General features: G+C 41.7%; 1 protein-coding gene across 4 annotated transcripts in view; it reads right to left on the reverse strand.

Annotated features, from left to right (window-relative positions):
- The window catches only part of MARK1 (microtubule affinity regulating kinase 1), a 135,888-nt gene extending 121,491 nt beyond the window's left edge, over positions 1 to 14,397 (reverse strand). For all 4 annotated transcript variants that reach the window (XM_006022339.3, XM_006022337.3, XM_006022338.3 and 1 more), the window contains exon 1: positions 14,380 to 14,397. In XM_006022339.3, coding sequence (XP_006022401.1) covers positions 14,380 to 14,382 — 3 coding nt within the window. In that variant the 5' untranslated portion in view covers positions 14,383 to 14,397. The remainder of the gene's footprint in view (positions 1 to 14,379) is intronic.
- Between the last annotated feature and the right edge of the window lie 424 nt (positions 14,398 to 14,821).

Here is a 14,821-nt window from a genome sequence, read left to right on the forward strand (position 1 = left end):
ATATATCTCTCTGTTGGTTGGAAAGGGAGGTGGGATTTCTACATAGCTAGTAAATTCTTTGGAGCAGGAGTCATCTTTTTGTTCCAGGTTTGTGCAGTATATAACATAATGGGGCCCTGCTCTGTGACCAGAACTGCAGGACACTGGTAATTATAATGCTGCCATGCATCTTTCCAAGATCACAGTGAGATCAGATGACACAATAAAAAACACCCGTTTATTTTTTTCCAACAGAATAAGAAGGTAATTTACAGTTGTACACAGAGCTGTATCATTTCAGTGCCTGAGGAACTAGGAAAATTCTGCTGGAGAGTTGTAAGCAGTCATCTCAGCTAACAAATCATCTATACTGTTCACAGGATGGGGCTTAGTCTCCCAAACTACACAGAGAATTCATTGCACCCACACAAGTATATCCTCAGTGTCACACTAGTATGTTATAAAAGGCACAGCAAGCTCACCTGCTCTTCCCTAAACTCACGAGGACATGCAGAGGGAAGCAAATACGATTAAGGAATAAGATAAATTGAAGTTAATGCAGAAGGCAAAAAATGACATTCCTATCCACCTCTTCTCCCTTATGATATTCAAATAGTTGGGGCGGAAGCAAGACCATGAATGGCAGTAGCTGCTGGCTGTTCAATAATGCCTTAATTCCCTGGCCCAAGCTCCCTGTTATCAGAGAGCAGGATTTGGGCAAAGGGAAGAACAGGCCAAGCTGCTGAGTTCACAGCTCCACACTGTTATTATCTACAGTAACACCTTTGCTTCTGCCAAACACTTTCATTAAAATACTGAAACAGTAAAACATGTATGCCATAACATGCTTAAACAGGGAAGCTCCAACTTTTATCTATCAACTAATGGGGAACCACTCCTCAAAATTACCCAACAGTGCTGTCCAGCTTGGCACTAGGGACCTTAAATTCTATAAACTGAAGTGTGCGTTAGAGGGCACATAGTCTATACTTTATAGTCTATACTTTCAGACCTGCTCAGGGAACCTAGCTGGAAACCAGAGCTCCAAGCCATACCCCTCTTCCATTAAGAAACAGGAGAAATGAGGGAAGCCAAAAACTCTATGGAACACATAGTCATGCCTCTGCACAGTGCTGTATTGTGGTTCCATAGTGATGATCTGTTTACAGTGACCTCACACTGGACCCATGTTAAACCCCTAAATATATTCACAGGGGATGACAGCAATCCATTTAGATGTCTACCCCACCATGCCATTCAACTAAAGCATAATCCACCCATTCCTAGAGATCCTCAGATTAAAACAAACAAACAAACTGGTAAAACATTTCTAAAACATTTCATTCCTTGTTCACTTGATCTTGGAAGATCAAGACAGGCTTGATGGGCATTCAGTAGGAAATATCACCAAGCAGACAACATTGAGTAAAAGGGAGAAATGGGTCAACATTCCTCTTTACCTAAATAATCAAATCAATCCCTCTTGCTATGCCTCAGTCACTCCCCAGGTGAATAATGATCACCTGCAGGGAATAAGAACAGCCTGACGGATATGGGTCACCACCAGCTGCTCCCACCACATACCATTCTTCCCCATTTCTCATGCACGCAATTTGGGGAAAACTCACTATTGTTTCCCAAGAAGTCCTAATTTGTTTTTTTTCCTCTCCCCAGTCCCTGAGCTTTGGTCCTCCAGATTTTATCTTCGCTGTAAAAGTAACAGTATTCATGACCTCCCTGCTTATGCTGACCAACTGTCTTAGCATTTTCTTTTTTTTAAAAAAATTCAAATCCTGAAATTCTGCGTCATATTTATGATTATACTCTGGTCAGGTTCAATTTCACTCTTAATGAAGTAAACAAGCAGCTTTACTGAAGAATAAATTTCTGCGTGCTACAAGTTTTCACTCAAAGTCTCTCCCCTCACCACACAAACCACCTCTGTCTAAACACCTCACCAAAAAAACTCCTCTCCCCTATGCTTGTCATTATCCAGAAAATGTTTTCATATGGGTGCTTTTTTTCAATGATAGGTTGATTTCCTAAGTCAGCATTTTAAAATGTTGAATGGCTATTAAAGGCAGTTTTAATTATATCAACACATGCTTCCGTAAGCAGGATAAATGACCTGGTTTCTCCTAGCCTGTTTATGTACACCACTGATTCAAGTATCTGTCTCAAACCTAGCCTGACTGGTCTTATCTTCAGAAAGTTGATAACTTGGGCCTCTTCAGCCTGCAGAAGAGAAGGCTGAGAGGGGATTTGGTAGCAGCTTGCCACTACATCAAGGGAGTACATCAAGAACAGCTGTTCACCAGGGCATCCCTGGGGAAGACCAGGAGCAACTATACAAACTCCTGGAAAACCGCTTCAGGCTCAATTCCAGGAAAAACTCCTTCATAGTCAGGGTGTCCAGACTGTGGAATAAAGTCCCTCCAGTGGTGGTGCAGTCATCTACCCAGGAAATCTTCAAAAGAAAACTGGACAGTCACCTTGCTGGGGCTACTTGACCCCAGTTGTCTTTTCCTGCCTAGTGCAGGGGGACTGGACCTGATGATCTACAAGGTCCCTTCCAGCCCCTAACAATCTATGAATCTATGAACTTTTCCTTTTGACTAGGCTGGGGATAGGGGAAGCTGCCTTCTCAAGTGCCTTCATGTACTGTCTTCCGTGTCTTAGATTCAACATACTCTTAAGTACTCATCCACTGGTCCACCAACAGAAGAAAAGAATTTTAAAGGAATGTTAATTGGTTGACCAGATTACCATTAACAAGAAGTTGAGAAACTATATTTGTGAAATGATTGCATATAGGCATTCCTCATGAAGGCCACTTGCATGTTCTATGAAAAGCCTTTCTGTAGATGTTTCAACAATAGTAATGTTCAGCAGATGTTTATCAGAATAGTTCTTGCTACTAAGCGTGATGTTCTTCAAAAAATATAATAGCAACCTTCTTATTTAATAGAACATTTTCCTTGTGTTCTAACTACCAGCCATTTCTAGTTTAACAACCGCTGGGATGGACTCTCATTACTCCTGGACATGTTAAATAACAAGCCACGTGCCTTGAAGAACTCTATTAGCCACTATCTAGCACTAGATCATCTAAGAAAGGGATATATATCCATGCCTTCTGTTCTAAGAGTCGTTTGAAAACTGCTGCTGCCTCTGCAAACACTTTTGAAACAGTTATCAAATCAACTGGCAGTATCTTTCAAGTTAGTTTCAGTGACTATATGACAGGAATGTCTTACCATTTAAAAAAAGAACAGAACACTTGAGAGGTTTTTTTATTTTTTATTATGTAGCAACATTATGATGTTATGTCAGCATTTTCATGCAGAACTAATTTTTTCCTTCATTTCACTTTAGGGTCTTCAGATCCAGTACTTACAATATTCTCAATTTACTGAGTGCCACAAAAGGATGAGTCTTGGCCTTCTTCAACAGAGCAGATGTAGCCTTGAAAATGTCTACTTCCTATGTTCTTTGGTTTCTACACCTATAGGTCTTTTCTGAAATGCCTTCACTCTTATGAACTAACTATTCATTTGTCCCAAAATGTTAGAATTGATTTAATCTCCTTTAGCAGGTTAATCTACCAACCATGAACTCTCCTCCTGAAGATTAGGATCAACTTGAAAAGTAATCCTATGAACTTCCTCTGTTGAATCTCTTCTAGACTAACTGGAAGGCAGCTAATGGCAAAAACACCCTGCAAAAAAAGGCAGGCGTGTATCTGTAACTGGTCTTGAACTGAAGAGATACATAGTCTCTTGGGAGTGCCTCCATTTTATTCTGTAGCAGAATATATTAACATGCAAATTCCAATAAGCCCCTACTTACACATGTATCTTCTACGGATACTGTATTTACTTAGGAATCTAAGACAAAGTTTCTCCTCCCCAATCAACCTGAGAGAGAAAGCCCCTCATCTTAGGACTCAGGTACAAAAGGAAATGAGGGGGCAGGCCAGGGGTGGTGAGAGCAGGCAGCTGCAGCTCTGGCTCTAAGCCCAAGTTGGGGCCAGTCAGACCCTCAGCAGCTTTTTGCCCTCACTCTACTTGCCCTCTGTAGCTTCTGACCCCCTTCTTCCTCTTACTGTCAGGCACAGCTGGGCTCTGGCTCAGGCTTGATTCCCTCCTGCGGCACAGAGCACATGGACATGCATCCTCTGCCTGGCCTGACAATCAGCAGCAGGGACACTGATGCATGGCCAGCAGGGGCTGCACATCCACATGCTGTGCTCCCTGGAGGGAATAGAGCCCAAGCAGCATCTGACAGTATGAGGGGCAGGTGGGGAAGAGGCAGGAGAGACTGTGGGGAGAAGGGAGGGAAGGAGCAGGGGGGTGGGACGATGCAGTGCAGGGGTGGGGCAGAGGGCAAGGGTACCACCTGACCTCTCCAGCCACCCTCCCCCCTACCACTGCTTTCCCTCCTGTCACAGTGCAGGGGGACAAATTCAACACAAGCCTTGGATAATTAGATTCCATACCTGGAAAATTATAACAGATTTATAAGTTTCCTGTATATAGAGTCTAATTATTGGGGGTCATCTTAGATTCAATTAAATATGGTATATATGTCAAATTCTGATGCAGAAAGTACCTATCGCTGTTACAGTCCACAAGAAGAATGAGAAACAAATGACGATGCTAAAGAAAAATTATAGAAAACTAATGTAATGCATATACCTCCTAGAGGAAAAAAATAACTTGTTAGAATGAAGCCAAGAGAAAAACGTAGCTATAATAGATACTCCAAATCAGGGGTGGCCAACCTGCAGCAGGAGGGCCAAAGGCACCAAATTGGGGAGGGGACAGTCAACACAGCAGTCAATTGGGTGGGAAGCAAAAAACAAAGCAGGAGATTGGGCAGGGAGTACAGCTGGGAGCAGAAATCAGATAGGGCAGCGGAAAAAGATCAGAGAAGCACTTGGGGAAGATCACAGGCCTAATTTGTAGCATACCTGCCAAAAAAGGTTGGCCCCCACTGCTCTAAGTTTTGCTTCCGTTTCTTTATAATTTTCCTTCAAAGTACTGCTGCTCTATCAGATGTCTCTTTACATAAGAAGCGTCCCTCTAAATCCCTTAACCTGTGCATGTAACAATTTATTACTAGGCGAATTAATAAAATAATGTTCTCTCTTACTAAACAGCATCATTTTGTGAATCTCTTATTCATCTCAGATCTTAGTGCTAGAGAATTTCCATTATGTATTTATATTGCATCACCTAAAACAAAACATGATAGGCAACTTACTTGGAGGGGAAAAAAAAATCCTTACACATTAAGGAAAGATTTTTAATAACTTTTTAACAAATAGTATCAAAATTTCTGCAGAAAAGTATCTTTTTGGTTTATCAGATCCTTATAATCCAGTTTCTCTCTCTATTAAAAAGATCTTTGGGATGAACATGGAAGAATACTGCTCGGAAGACAAACAAACAAAGAAACAAACATTCACAAAGACATGCCACGCTATACACATTACTTGTTTCAGGTCATTAGAAAAACAACGCTGGAGAGAGGGTCCAAAAAAGGGTAGAACACACTACATGATGGCACGTTTCAATATTTAAAAATATGTAAAAAAATAAATAAATAAAGATGCTGAGATGGTAATTAGAACTGCCACCACTTTTCAAATGTACTAAGATATAGTATTTGAAAGACTAAGTCAGGAAGAGAAATTGCTTCATAGAAGGAGATTAATTATACAAGCCAGGTAGCCTTTTCTACTCTAATATGAAAAAAATATTTTCTAGAATTTTGCTAAGGGGAAAATTTGACCTGGTACTGAACAAGGAATTATATCTAAAGATGAAGATTTCTGACAAAGTAGTGACAGCATTCGTCAAAGAAGAAATCCATTGACACAACAACAAAAAGCTGCCTTCACTGACAAAAACATGAGGAATGCTTTTACTGTGAAAAAAAAACATGCTTTAGCTACTCTGCTGTAAGAAACACTATAATTTTACTACGAGATACCCTGAATTGGCATCAATTGAAATAGGGTATAATGCTGACCTTAACTAACTACCCTAAAGTAAAAACTATTCCTACTTTGGATGTTACAGCAAGGTGACTGCCAGTATAACATCAGTTATTTTGTGTAAAAAACCACCCTCCCCATCTTTGTCTCTTGTGGAGTGAAAGCTAGTACCAAAGCAGTGGTATCGCTGCAGCACAGGGGGAAAGAATTGAGAAGTACTTACTGAAGTGAATACTTGGGGAGGAGTCAGGAGAGCTTAGAGGAAGAGTAGTCTGATGTTACTTCTCCATAAACTAGCTCACACATTCAGATAAGGGGTGAAGGAGAAATGAGAAATGAGACCAGGAGGCAATTTTTGCATGTTTCAAACATCAATCTTTTTAACACTACTGCCATGCCTATTGTGCTAGATGTTATTTAAATTTCAAAACAAGAAAAGCTAGATGGCCTCTAATAAAAACTACTCTTTCTAGTCCATTTCACCCTTTTCCTTTGCCTTCTTCCCATGCTGTGTTATGGCACAATGCAGTATCATTCTACATCCCTCACCATGGATCAACTAACACCCAAAGTTATTTCAGTCGACATTATTTACATCCTTTATTTCATTACTCTCACATGAACCCTGTAAACCAAATATAAACAGAGAAGTAGATTCAGCTGAACTATCAAAATGTTATTACTTTACTCATAACTTCAGGCAAACAATACTATGTGGCCATGTTATAAGGTTTCCACAAGTGTTTCAATCAATCTGCCTAAAAATTCTCATATGAAGTGGCACAAAATTATCCATCACCCCTTCAATTAATAAATTAAGGGACACTTAAGATGTAAACATTTAGATTAATTTTCCCTACCTGCATCAAGTATTATTCAGATATTTTAAATTTTTTTGTAGAAGTTTGTTTACATTCTGTATAAAATTTACAAGTGAAAGTCTTGAGATTACCAGAAGTTTGCCTTAACAATAACAAAACGGTCTGATCCTCCTGCACTAGCACAACACTACATAGTTACAATTAAAAACAACACAGCACTTTGATGTAAACAAAAATATTTCCATTTAAAAAACAGAACAAAATGTTATCTGGTTAAGTATTTATGCTTTATAAAAACACATGCAAAATGTACACATTTTTGCACATAAAGGAACTGTTCCTAATTTGCATCGAGCACTTAAAATTCCTGCTAACTTCAACAACAGCTGAAAGTGGTCACTTCCACTCAGGAATAAGACAAAAAGTTGACAGAAAAAAAATACACTAGATATGACAGCAAGAAGTAGTCTGTAAAGCCAAAATCAGGGCAGTATGCAAGTCCCAGGATAGCACAGTAAATGAAACAGGGTAAATGAAACAGAAAGAGCGAAATCAAAGCTGAAAAGCTGATAAAGAAGAAAAGTGCTTTTACTTTGATACAAATGAGTATGAGAAATCCTCCTCCTCCTATCTTTCACAATCACAATGACTTAAGTGCACATCAAAGGGAGAGAAATAATCTGTCCTGTCATGACAAACAACTTTAAAACAATGGGTATCATATATTAACAGTTTACAAACAGAAGGCAGGGTAGATTTGCACCTTCTTGACTAACCAAAGGAGATATTTTTAAATATATCTTATATATATGAGTGCACAAGCTTTCGTGGACTGAAGCTCACTTCATCAGATGCTGTGAACAAACCTATGCAGAGGAAATCTACACAATGTGTTTTATGTGTAAACAGCCTTCTAGTGATCTGCCACTACAGTTTGAACCAGAACACTGCTGCTTGAATGCCTCTAGTTCAGTTTCTGAGGTTAATTGTAACCCAACAGAACGTTAACTCTCTAGAAGTCTATCATACGTATGTGAATATGTGCCTCAACAAAAATAAACATTTTCTTTGAAACTGTACCTATAAACAAAAAGATACTCATTAAAAAAAAAAGTTCCTCATTCATTTTCTAATTATTCTTCCCTCTAAGGATGAAACTAAAAGTTCGCTATACCTTCCAATAACACCACTGCCTATTTATCTTACACCAATAGTTACTGCATATATTTGGACATTTATTTAATTAGAATGAAAATAGCAAACTGGAAAACTGCTTTGTAGAAAATACTATTTTAACAATTTGCAAATTTCTTACTGTTGCCATCATAACAAGTTACAAAACCTAAAACTGCCACCAAGATCTTGACATACCAGTATTTAGAGGACCTTTTTGAGTCTCGTAAAGTCTCAAAAGGCATTCACAAGTTATTTGTCTTCAGAACATTTACTATCAGGAACACCCAGTTAAAACTGACAGTTTGGTCAAGTACAGACAGTCAAAAAGCCCAAGGCTGAATCGATTCAATCTTCACAGGTTAGTCTAAACTGCATAGGCTGAACCTATAAGCAAGTGAACAGACAGTCACATTTGATACTGAAAATGCAGCCACATGACTGCAGTGGCCCAGGCCAGAAGTGCGCTACAGCACACCTTCCCCGCTCAGCTAAAGCAAACAGCTGGGTCAAAGCTAGCCAGCCCACTGGGAGGCGGGGGAAGGGGAGGGTTTGCAGGGGAGGTGCAAAGCATCCTGGGATGCTGGGGGACTGCGAGTTAACTTGAAGCTGGAGAAGGATCTAGGACAGAAGTTCCATAAACTGATTAAGCCTACATCAGTTAAGTCTGATACAACATCCATCCAGATTTATCTTAAACCAGTGTTGGCTATTTTGAAAGCTGTTTATGCACACTGAACTGTTGTGTTTAAAATTTAAAGGGATTTAAAATTGGTCTACAGTTTAAACTGAAGAAAAAAATATTAAACTCTCTCAGAGAATACATCTCATACACAATATGATACCTGGAGAAGAATTTTTCTCCAAACATAGAAACCCACTTGGGAACTCAATATAACATTGTATTGCTGACTGCTGTTGCACAATGTTTTCCTGTGGTGGGCCATTCAACCCAATGCAGGTACTGGGGGACCTGGCAGTAGGATCCAGCCAGCACCGCTTCTCTCTGCAGCCCATCTGTGATGCAGCATAAAGCTCCCTAGTGCCAAGCATTAAAGCCCTCTAGCTCCGTAGGCCAGATCTAGTGGCTTCACGGAGCAGATCTGGCCTATAGGTTGCAAATTTCTAGTCCCTGCTGTACAGCACTAATACAGGCAAAAATAAAACACAGTCAATCTCCAACAGAAGACTATGACAGCATATATGATCCCACCACCTAAGAAATTTACAACCTAATGACACATTTGCCCACATAAAAAATAATCTTATATGGAGGAGCAATGGCTCATCTTCATGCCACTCAAGCTCATCACTTGCAGAAGAGAAAGATCAAACTGCATTTTTGAACCTACAAGGCTCAGAAACTAGGCCATACTGCTGCTGCTTCAGGCACTGAAAGAAAGAATTTGAGAGATTTTCTCCCACGCCCCTTCTCCCAAAAATCAAAACCACGTGTTCTTATCATGTAAAAGCACATCCAAGTAATAAAAAGATTTTAGCTATAGCATAATTAATATTATCCCAGTTAACCCAACCCCCAAATCTCTCATCTCCCCTTATCACCTTCTTAGCCAATTTCATCCTTTCCCTTGCTCATGTTCTCAAGTTCTTTTCCATCAAAACAAACACAAAGTCTAGTCTCAGCCATCATGGGAAAGCCACAGTGCCCCCCCCCCCCCCCCCCACACACACCATACTGCACAGTTTCCTTTCTCTAATTAACTTGGGGGGGGGCAGAAGGGGGAGGAGGGTGCAGAAGGAAGCTACCACAACTTAAAAACATCACAAAATCAACTTAAAACTCTCCTATACCCCTTTTTAAGACTTACTCTCATGAGGTCTACAATGCATTCCCACCTGGTATTGGTACTGACAATTTTTTTTTTTAATTTCTCTTCAACTTTGTTCATGATTACTCTACTCTTCCAGCACTACCATCTTGCATTCTGCCCACACTGATATACTCTCTGACACCTAAATAAACAAAGAGCATGCATTTTATCCGTATACTACATTGCACAGTAAGGTCTTGATAGGGTAGGACCTAGAAAAAAATAGGATAACATTAATAATATCCAACAGAATTCTCTTGCCTATAGAATCGTAAGGGAGTTCCCAAAACATTGATTAAGTGACCTCTATGTCCGAAAAAGGAGACAAAAGCTCTTTCATGCCTTCATCAACTGCATCAAAGCAAGTAGGTACAGCATAATCACCACTGTCAAACACTTTGCCTTCACCAGAAAAACTAACAAAAACAAAATAAAAAACCTTATAGCTTTACCAAAAGGAACAAAATGTATTTCCCCTCTTTTGCCTTTAACTCAAAAAGCCATTCTCTAACTTCACCATGTGATATAATAGGACATGAAAAAAGGCATTGGAAAACTGCCCTAAATTCTTACTGTCCTGACTATATAGAGATGTAACAAACCAGGTTAGTCTGAAGTCAGGCAGAAGACAGAGCAGGGTGGCACCTTAAAGCAGTGATTCTAAACCAGGATGTGTTTCAAAGATGCCACGGAGTGCCATGCAACGTTAGCAATATTGAGCGTGTAAACATGATTCACAAAATAGACTCAGAGGGCATGTCCACATATGGTGTGGACACTTGGTTCCCTGGGGACAACTCGCAGTGGTGCACTTTGCACTGCTGCTACTTGTCCCCGGGGAATGCCTGTGCCACGTGTGCTCTGGCATGCAAGTTACTCCAGGGGGGTACTAGGCTGGCCCCAGCAACCTTACCTGGAACCCTGGGGGCCTCCCGGGGCTGCAGCAGTGGAGATTCTGCCATGCAGAGCTTGGCTATCAGAAGCAGCATAACTCCAGGTGACCTGGCCTGCCCTGCCCGTGAATGCGCTGCTTCGCTTATTTCTTTGAGGGTTTTTTTTAAAACCCTTCCACAGTGCTCTCTTGCAGCATGGAGAACAATTGAACATGCATTACGTGGTTCCACAGACATGTCTCCAGCACCACACAGCTGCATTCATCTTGACGTGGCCAGAGATTTCAAATAAGAATCCAGTGTTAAAAACATTCTGACCTGTTTTGGACTATGAGTTCTCTGCAACAAGAATTACTCTATTATTTTTCTCTAATCAAAAACCAAGGAAAACCTAAGCGGGCATTTTCTGAAGGGTGCCTCAAAACTAAAAAGACACCCTTAACCACTGCTTTAGAGGATCAATCATTTAAAGAGGCCTTGAACTTCTGGCTGAAAGTTTTTGCTTTTTCCCCAGGGGTGTCAAACATTCAGGCCACAGATGCTGCGTACTGTGAAGAGTAAGCAAAGCTTTAAGAAGTATGGAAGAGAATGATTTAAGGTTTACACTATTCAGCAATAGAGTAAATGACGGCTTCACACAGATAGACGTACCAATGATTGTGGTTTGTCTGTATTCATTATATTGCACTAGCTCAAGGACTCGCATCCCTTTGTCCAGCATTCATTCCAGCACTTTGCTAGGAACTTACTGAAAAGACTACTCCACAGTACTATGTATTCTGGGCAACTTTCAGAGAATGCAGTGGAATAGAGAACACAGGGAACTAGGCAGAAAGGATGGAGTCAATTTCCTGTATGTCCTCTAGGGAAGTGCCATCCTTTTTCTTGATGTAGGCTCCATTTCCAGTGTTCCTGTTTTTTTTTTGGCAAGATGTAACACACACTGACCTGTTCCTTACCCACTAAAAATAGTTTATGATGGAATTTTGGGGGGGAAAAAAACAATTAAAAACAGCTGCCAACAGAAAACAGACAATTTTCCATGACTTCATACAGTATCGAAACAATTGGAGCTATACACAAGTTTCTGCTTAGAATCATCCACCAGGCAATGCCAGGAAACAAGTCTAGAATCTGATCCTTGAGATTCACACACAGCATTTTCAAAGAGGTCCACCAGTGCACAGTAGCACCAAACCGCACTCTGGTACAATCAGTAATAGCTGCACAACTTCTGGAAGTTTCACAAACATAATTTTCAAATCCGGAGTATCTATTACTACAATAGACTAAGTCAATGTACCTGGCCATTTGCCATGCTCCTGTGAATCACATTTTCTCCTGATTACATATTCTTACCCCCATGGTCACTCCATGACAGAGTGTGGGTGTGAAAACACTGTCCTCCTGGTAGCTTAACTCTCAGACTTAAATTAATGCCAGTCTCATCAACACAAACAGTAAACTAATCTATTAACACTGTCTCCTGCCCTGTCCCAAACCACCAAAATCACGCCCCCCCAAAATCAATCAAAACTGTTGCACACACAACTCTCATCAAATGAACTAATTCTGCTCTTCTGGAAGTGGATGATGTAGCACCTCTAATGGATAAACAAAAGAATAAATGCAGCCCCTTCTCCCCACTACAAGAAACTAATGTGGGTAGCTCCACTTCCCCTCACAATGTGTCAGATTATGCAGGCCTGACACACAAACACCTCTTCTGGAACAACTACAAATTCAGAACTCTCTGCTGAAGCCTCTCTCCTGTTGCCCAACCAAGAACATGAAGCAGCAAGTCTCTGACCAGCCTTATGGTCTTACAACATGATATCATGTGTGAAGGAGTTTAGGAATAACAGATGTATTGTCAAAGCATATTCCCAAGCATCCACTGAGCACAAAGTTGTGGGGGAGGAGGGCGGGGGAAGACTCAGAGAACCCTATTCCTCCTGCCCCCAACAGCAATGGTGCTGAAACATCACCACATGGTTTCAGCCTGTATTTAAATGGTTATGTTCATATATAGAAGAGCTAGTTAGAGACTCGACCCAAAATTTTAAAAAGCACCAAGCAATATTGGGTGCTTCACTCAAGGTGGCCAAGGAAACCCAATCTCTAACACACACACTAACACACAGTCAGAAGTTAACAGCTTTTCTATTTATCAAAAAAAATGATGTTGGTAGCCATTATCCCAGGGATGGGCAAGATGCGGCCCGCCAGGCCATTCTATGTGGCCCGTGAGGCCCCTAAAAAATTTAGAAAATTAATGTTTATCTGCCCTGGGCTGCCTGTCATGTGGCCCTTGATGGCTTGCCAAAACTCAGTAAGCAGCCCTCCGCCCAAAATAATTGCCCACCCCTGCATTAGCCACTTTTCAAAATTTTCTTTATTTTAACTGAAGTTTAGATTCTATAAAAGTTGACTGCACTTTCTGGAAATGCTTCCTACTCTCCATGCATAAATGGATTTTGCAAGCCCTATGTATAATATAATCATATATATTCAGGCACACCCTTTCTCTCTTCCTGCCACAAATAACTCTTCCTGAACCCTTGGCTACACCACATTGGTATAAAACAAGATCTTTTATATCTTGTCTCCTTCCTCCCACTAACCTGCCATGCATTCACCTTCTGCTTTCCCACAGAAGTTACAAAATGGAGACTTACACATAATATATACACTCACATCTTTGGTGGTATTTTTTTTGTTAAAACAGAAGTCTTAAGAACGACTTCTGCTGCAACACCTACATAAATCAGCCAATCCAGGATGGGTGGGTTGTACAGTAGTGAATGATAAATTAATTTTATTTGTGGTTTTTGCCATTGAGTAACGTTCTACTTTACCTTGTTATGCCAATTAAGTTTTGCTGAATCGGTTTTACTAAAAATTCAGATTATATTATGCTAATATGTTCTCAGGTCTTACACTTATCCATTCATTGCTGGTTCTTTACCTTTGTGTTGAAGCCTTCCCCTCTCCCCTACCTTTGCCTTGTATCTCATACAAGTCTGAACTCTTTGGAACAGGCATTAGGTGCTTGGATGAGCTCCCGTACCATGAGGCCCTGATGCCGGTTTGGATCTACACATTGTTTTGTACTATACTCTACGCAAGTTCCTAATAACCCCACCTGCTCATTAGATGCTGTTCATACAAACAAGGCCAGATTGTTCTACCCAATCTCCTTCTCCTATTCCCCCCTCTCGTGCTTTCTGTCAACTGCCCAACAGCCAATCACGGAGGACCCACACTCCACCCCCAAAATGGCTTCTTGTTTCTATTTCGATTCCCCCACCCTCCAAAAAAAGGTCCCAAATCTCCAGTGTCACAGCATCGCTGCTCAATTTCACCTACGGGGAGACAAATGGGAGATGCACCCATAGAGGAAACACCACCTCATTGGGGGCTTCCCCTTCCCCCTTCCAACCACCTCCCCATAGGGTCACCCACTCTGTTTGAATCTATTCAGGCAGGTTGCTGGCGTGCGCCCTGACACACCACACCAGTGCATCGCCCAACACACCACGCCAGCGCGCCTGCATGTATGTTACAGATTACGGTGCGCAGGCTTTACATCAGGAAGCCAAACGCACATTTTAAAAACCCACCGGTCTAGCGTATAAAGCGGATTCAATCTTTCCTATTTATGTTAACGAATGCCCTACCATTTATCGGACTCTCAGCCGCCTCCTGGAGATTTCTACATCTAATCCCTGGGGACACCACGGTAATACCGGCGGGTTGGCATTCCTAGCTGCCCAGAAGGGGAAGAGCTGTCCCCACGACGAGGGCGGCCAACATCCCACTAAACCTCTCCCTTAGCAGGGCCCTGCATGGGGGCACACACAGGCAGCCCACCCATGGCCACACAAGTTAGGCCTGGGGGTAACGGGACCTGCCATCGGGAAAAGGGGAGAGCCATGAGGGGGGCGCAGGGGACACCCTTGCCCATGGGGAAGGAGCAGCCCAGAGGGCTGGGGGCAGGGCACGGGCCTGCAGGGCGGCCCCCCCTAGCCGGGCCGGGGGGGCGGGGCCAGGCGGCGGATGACGCGGCCCGGGGTGGGGTGGCGAGGCCTGGCCCCGAGGGAGCCCGCGGCAGGGAGCGGG

This window comes from Alligator sinensis, unplaced genomic scaffold (assembly GCF_000455745.1).
Source record: "Alligator sinensis unplaced genomic scaffold, ASM45574v1 scaffold178_1, whole genome shotgun sequence".
Classification (NCBI taxonomy): domain Eukaryota; kingdom Metazoa; phylum Chordata; order Crocodylia; family Alligatoridae; genus Alligator; species Alligator sinensis.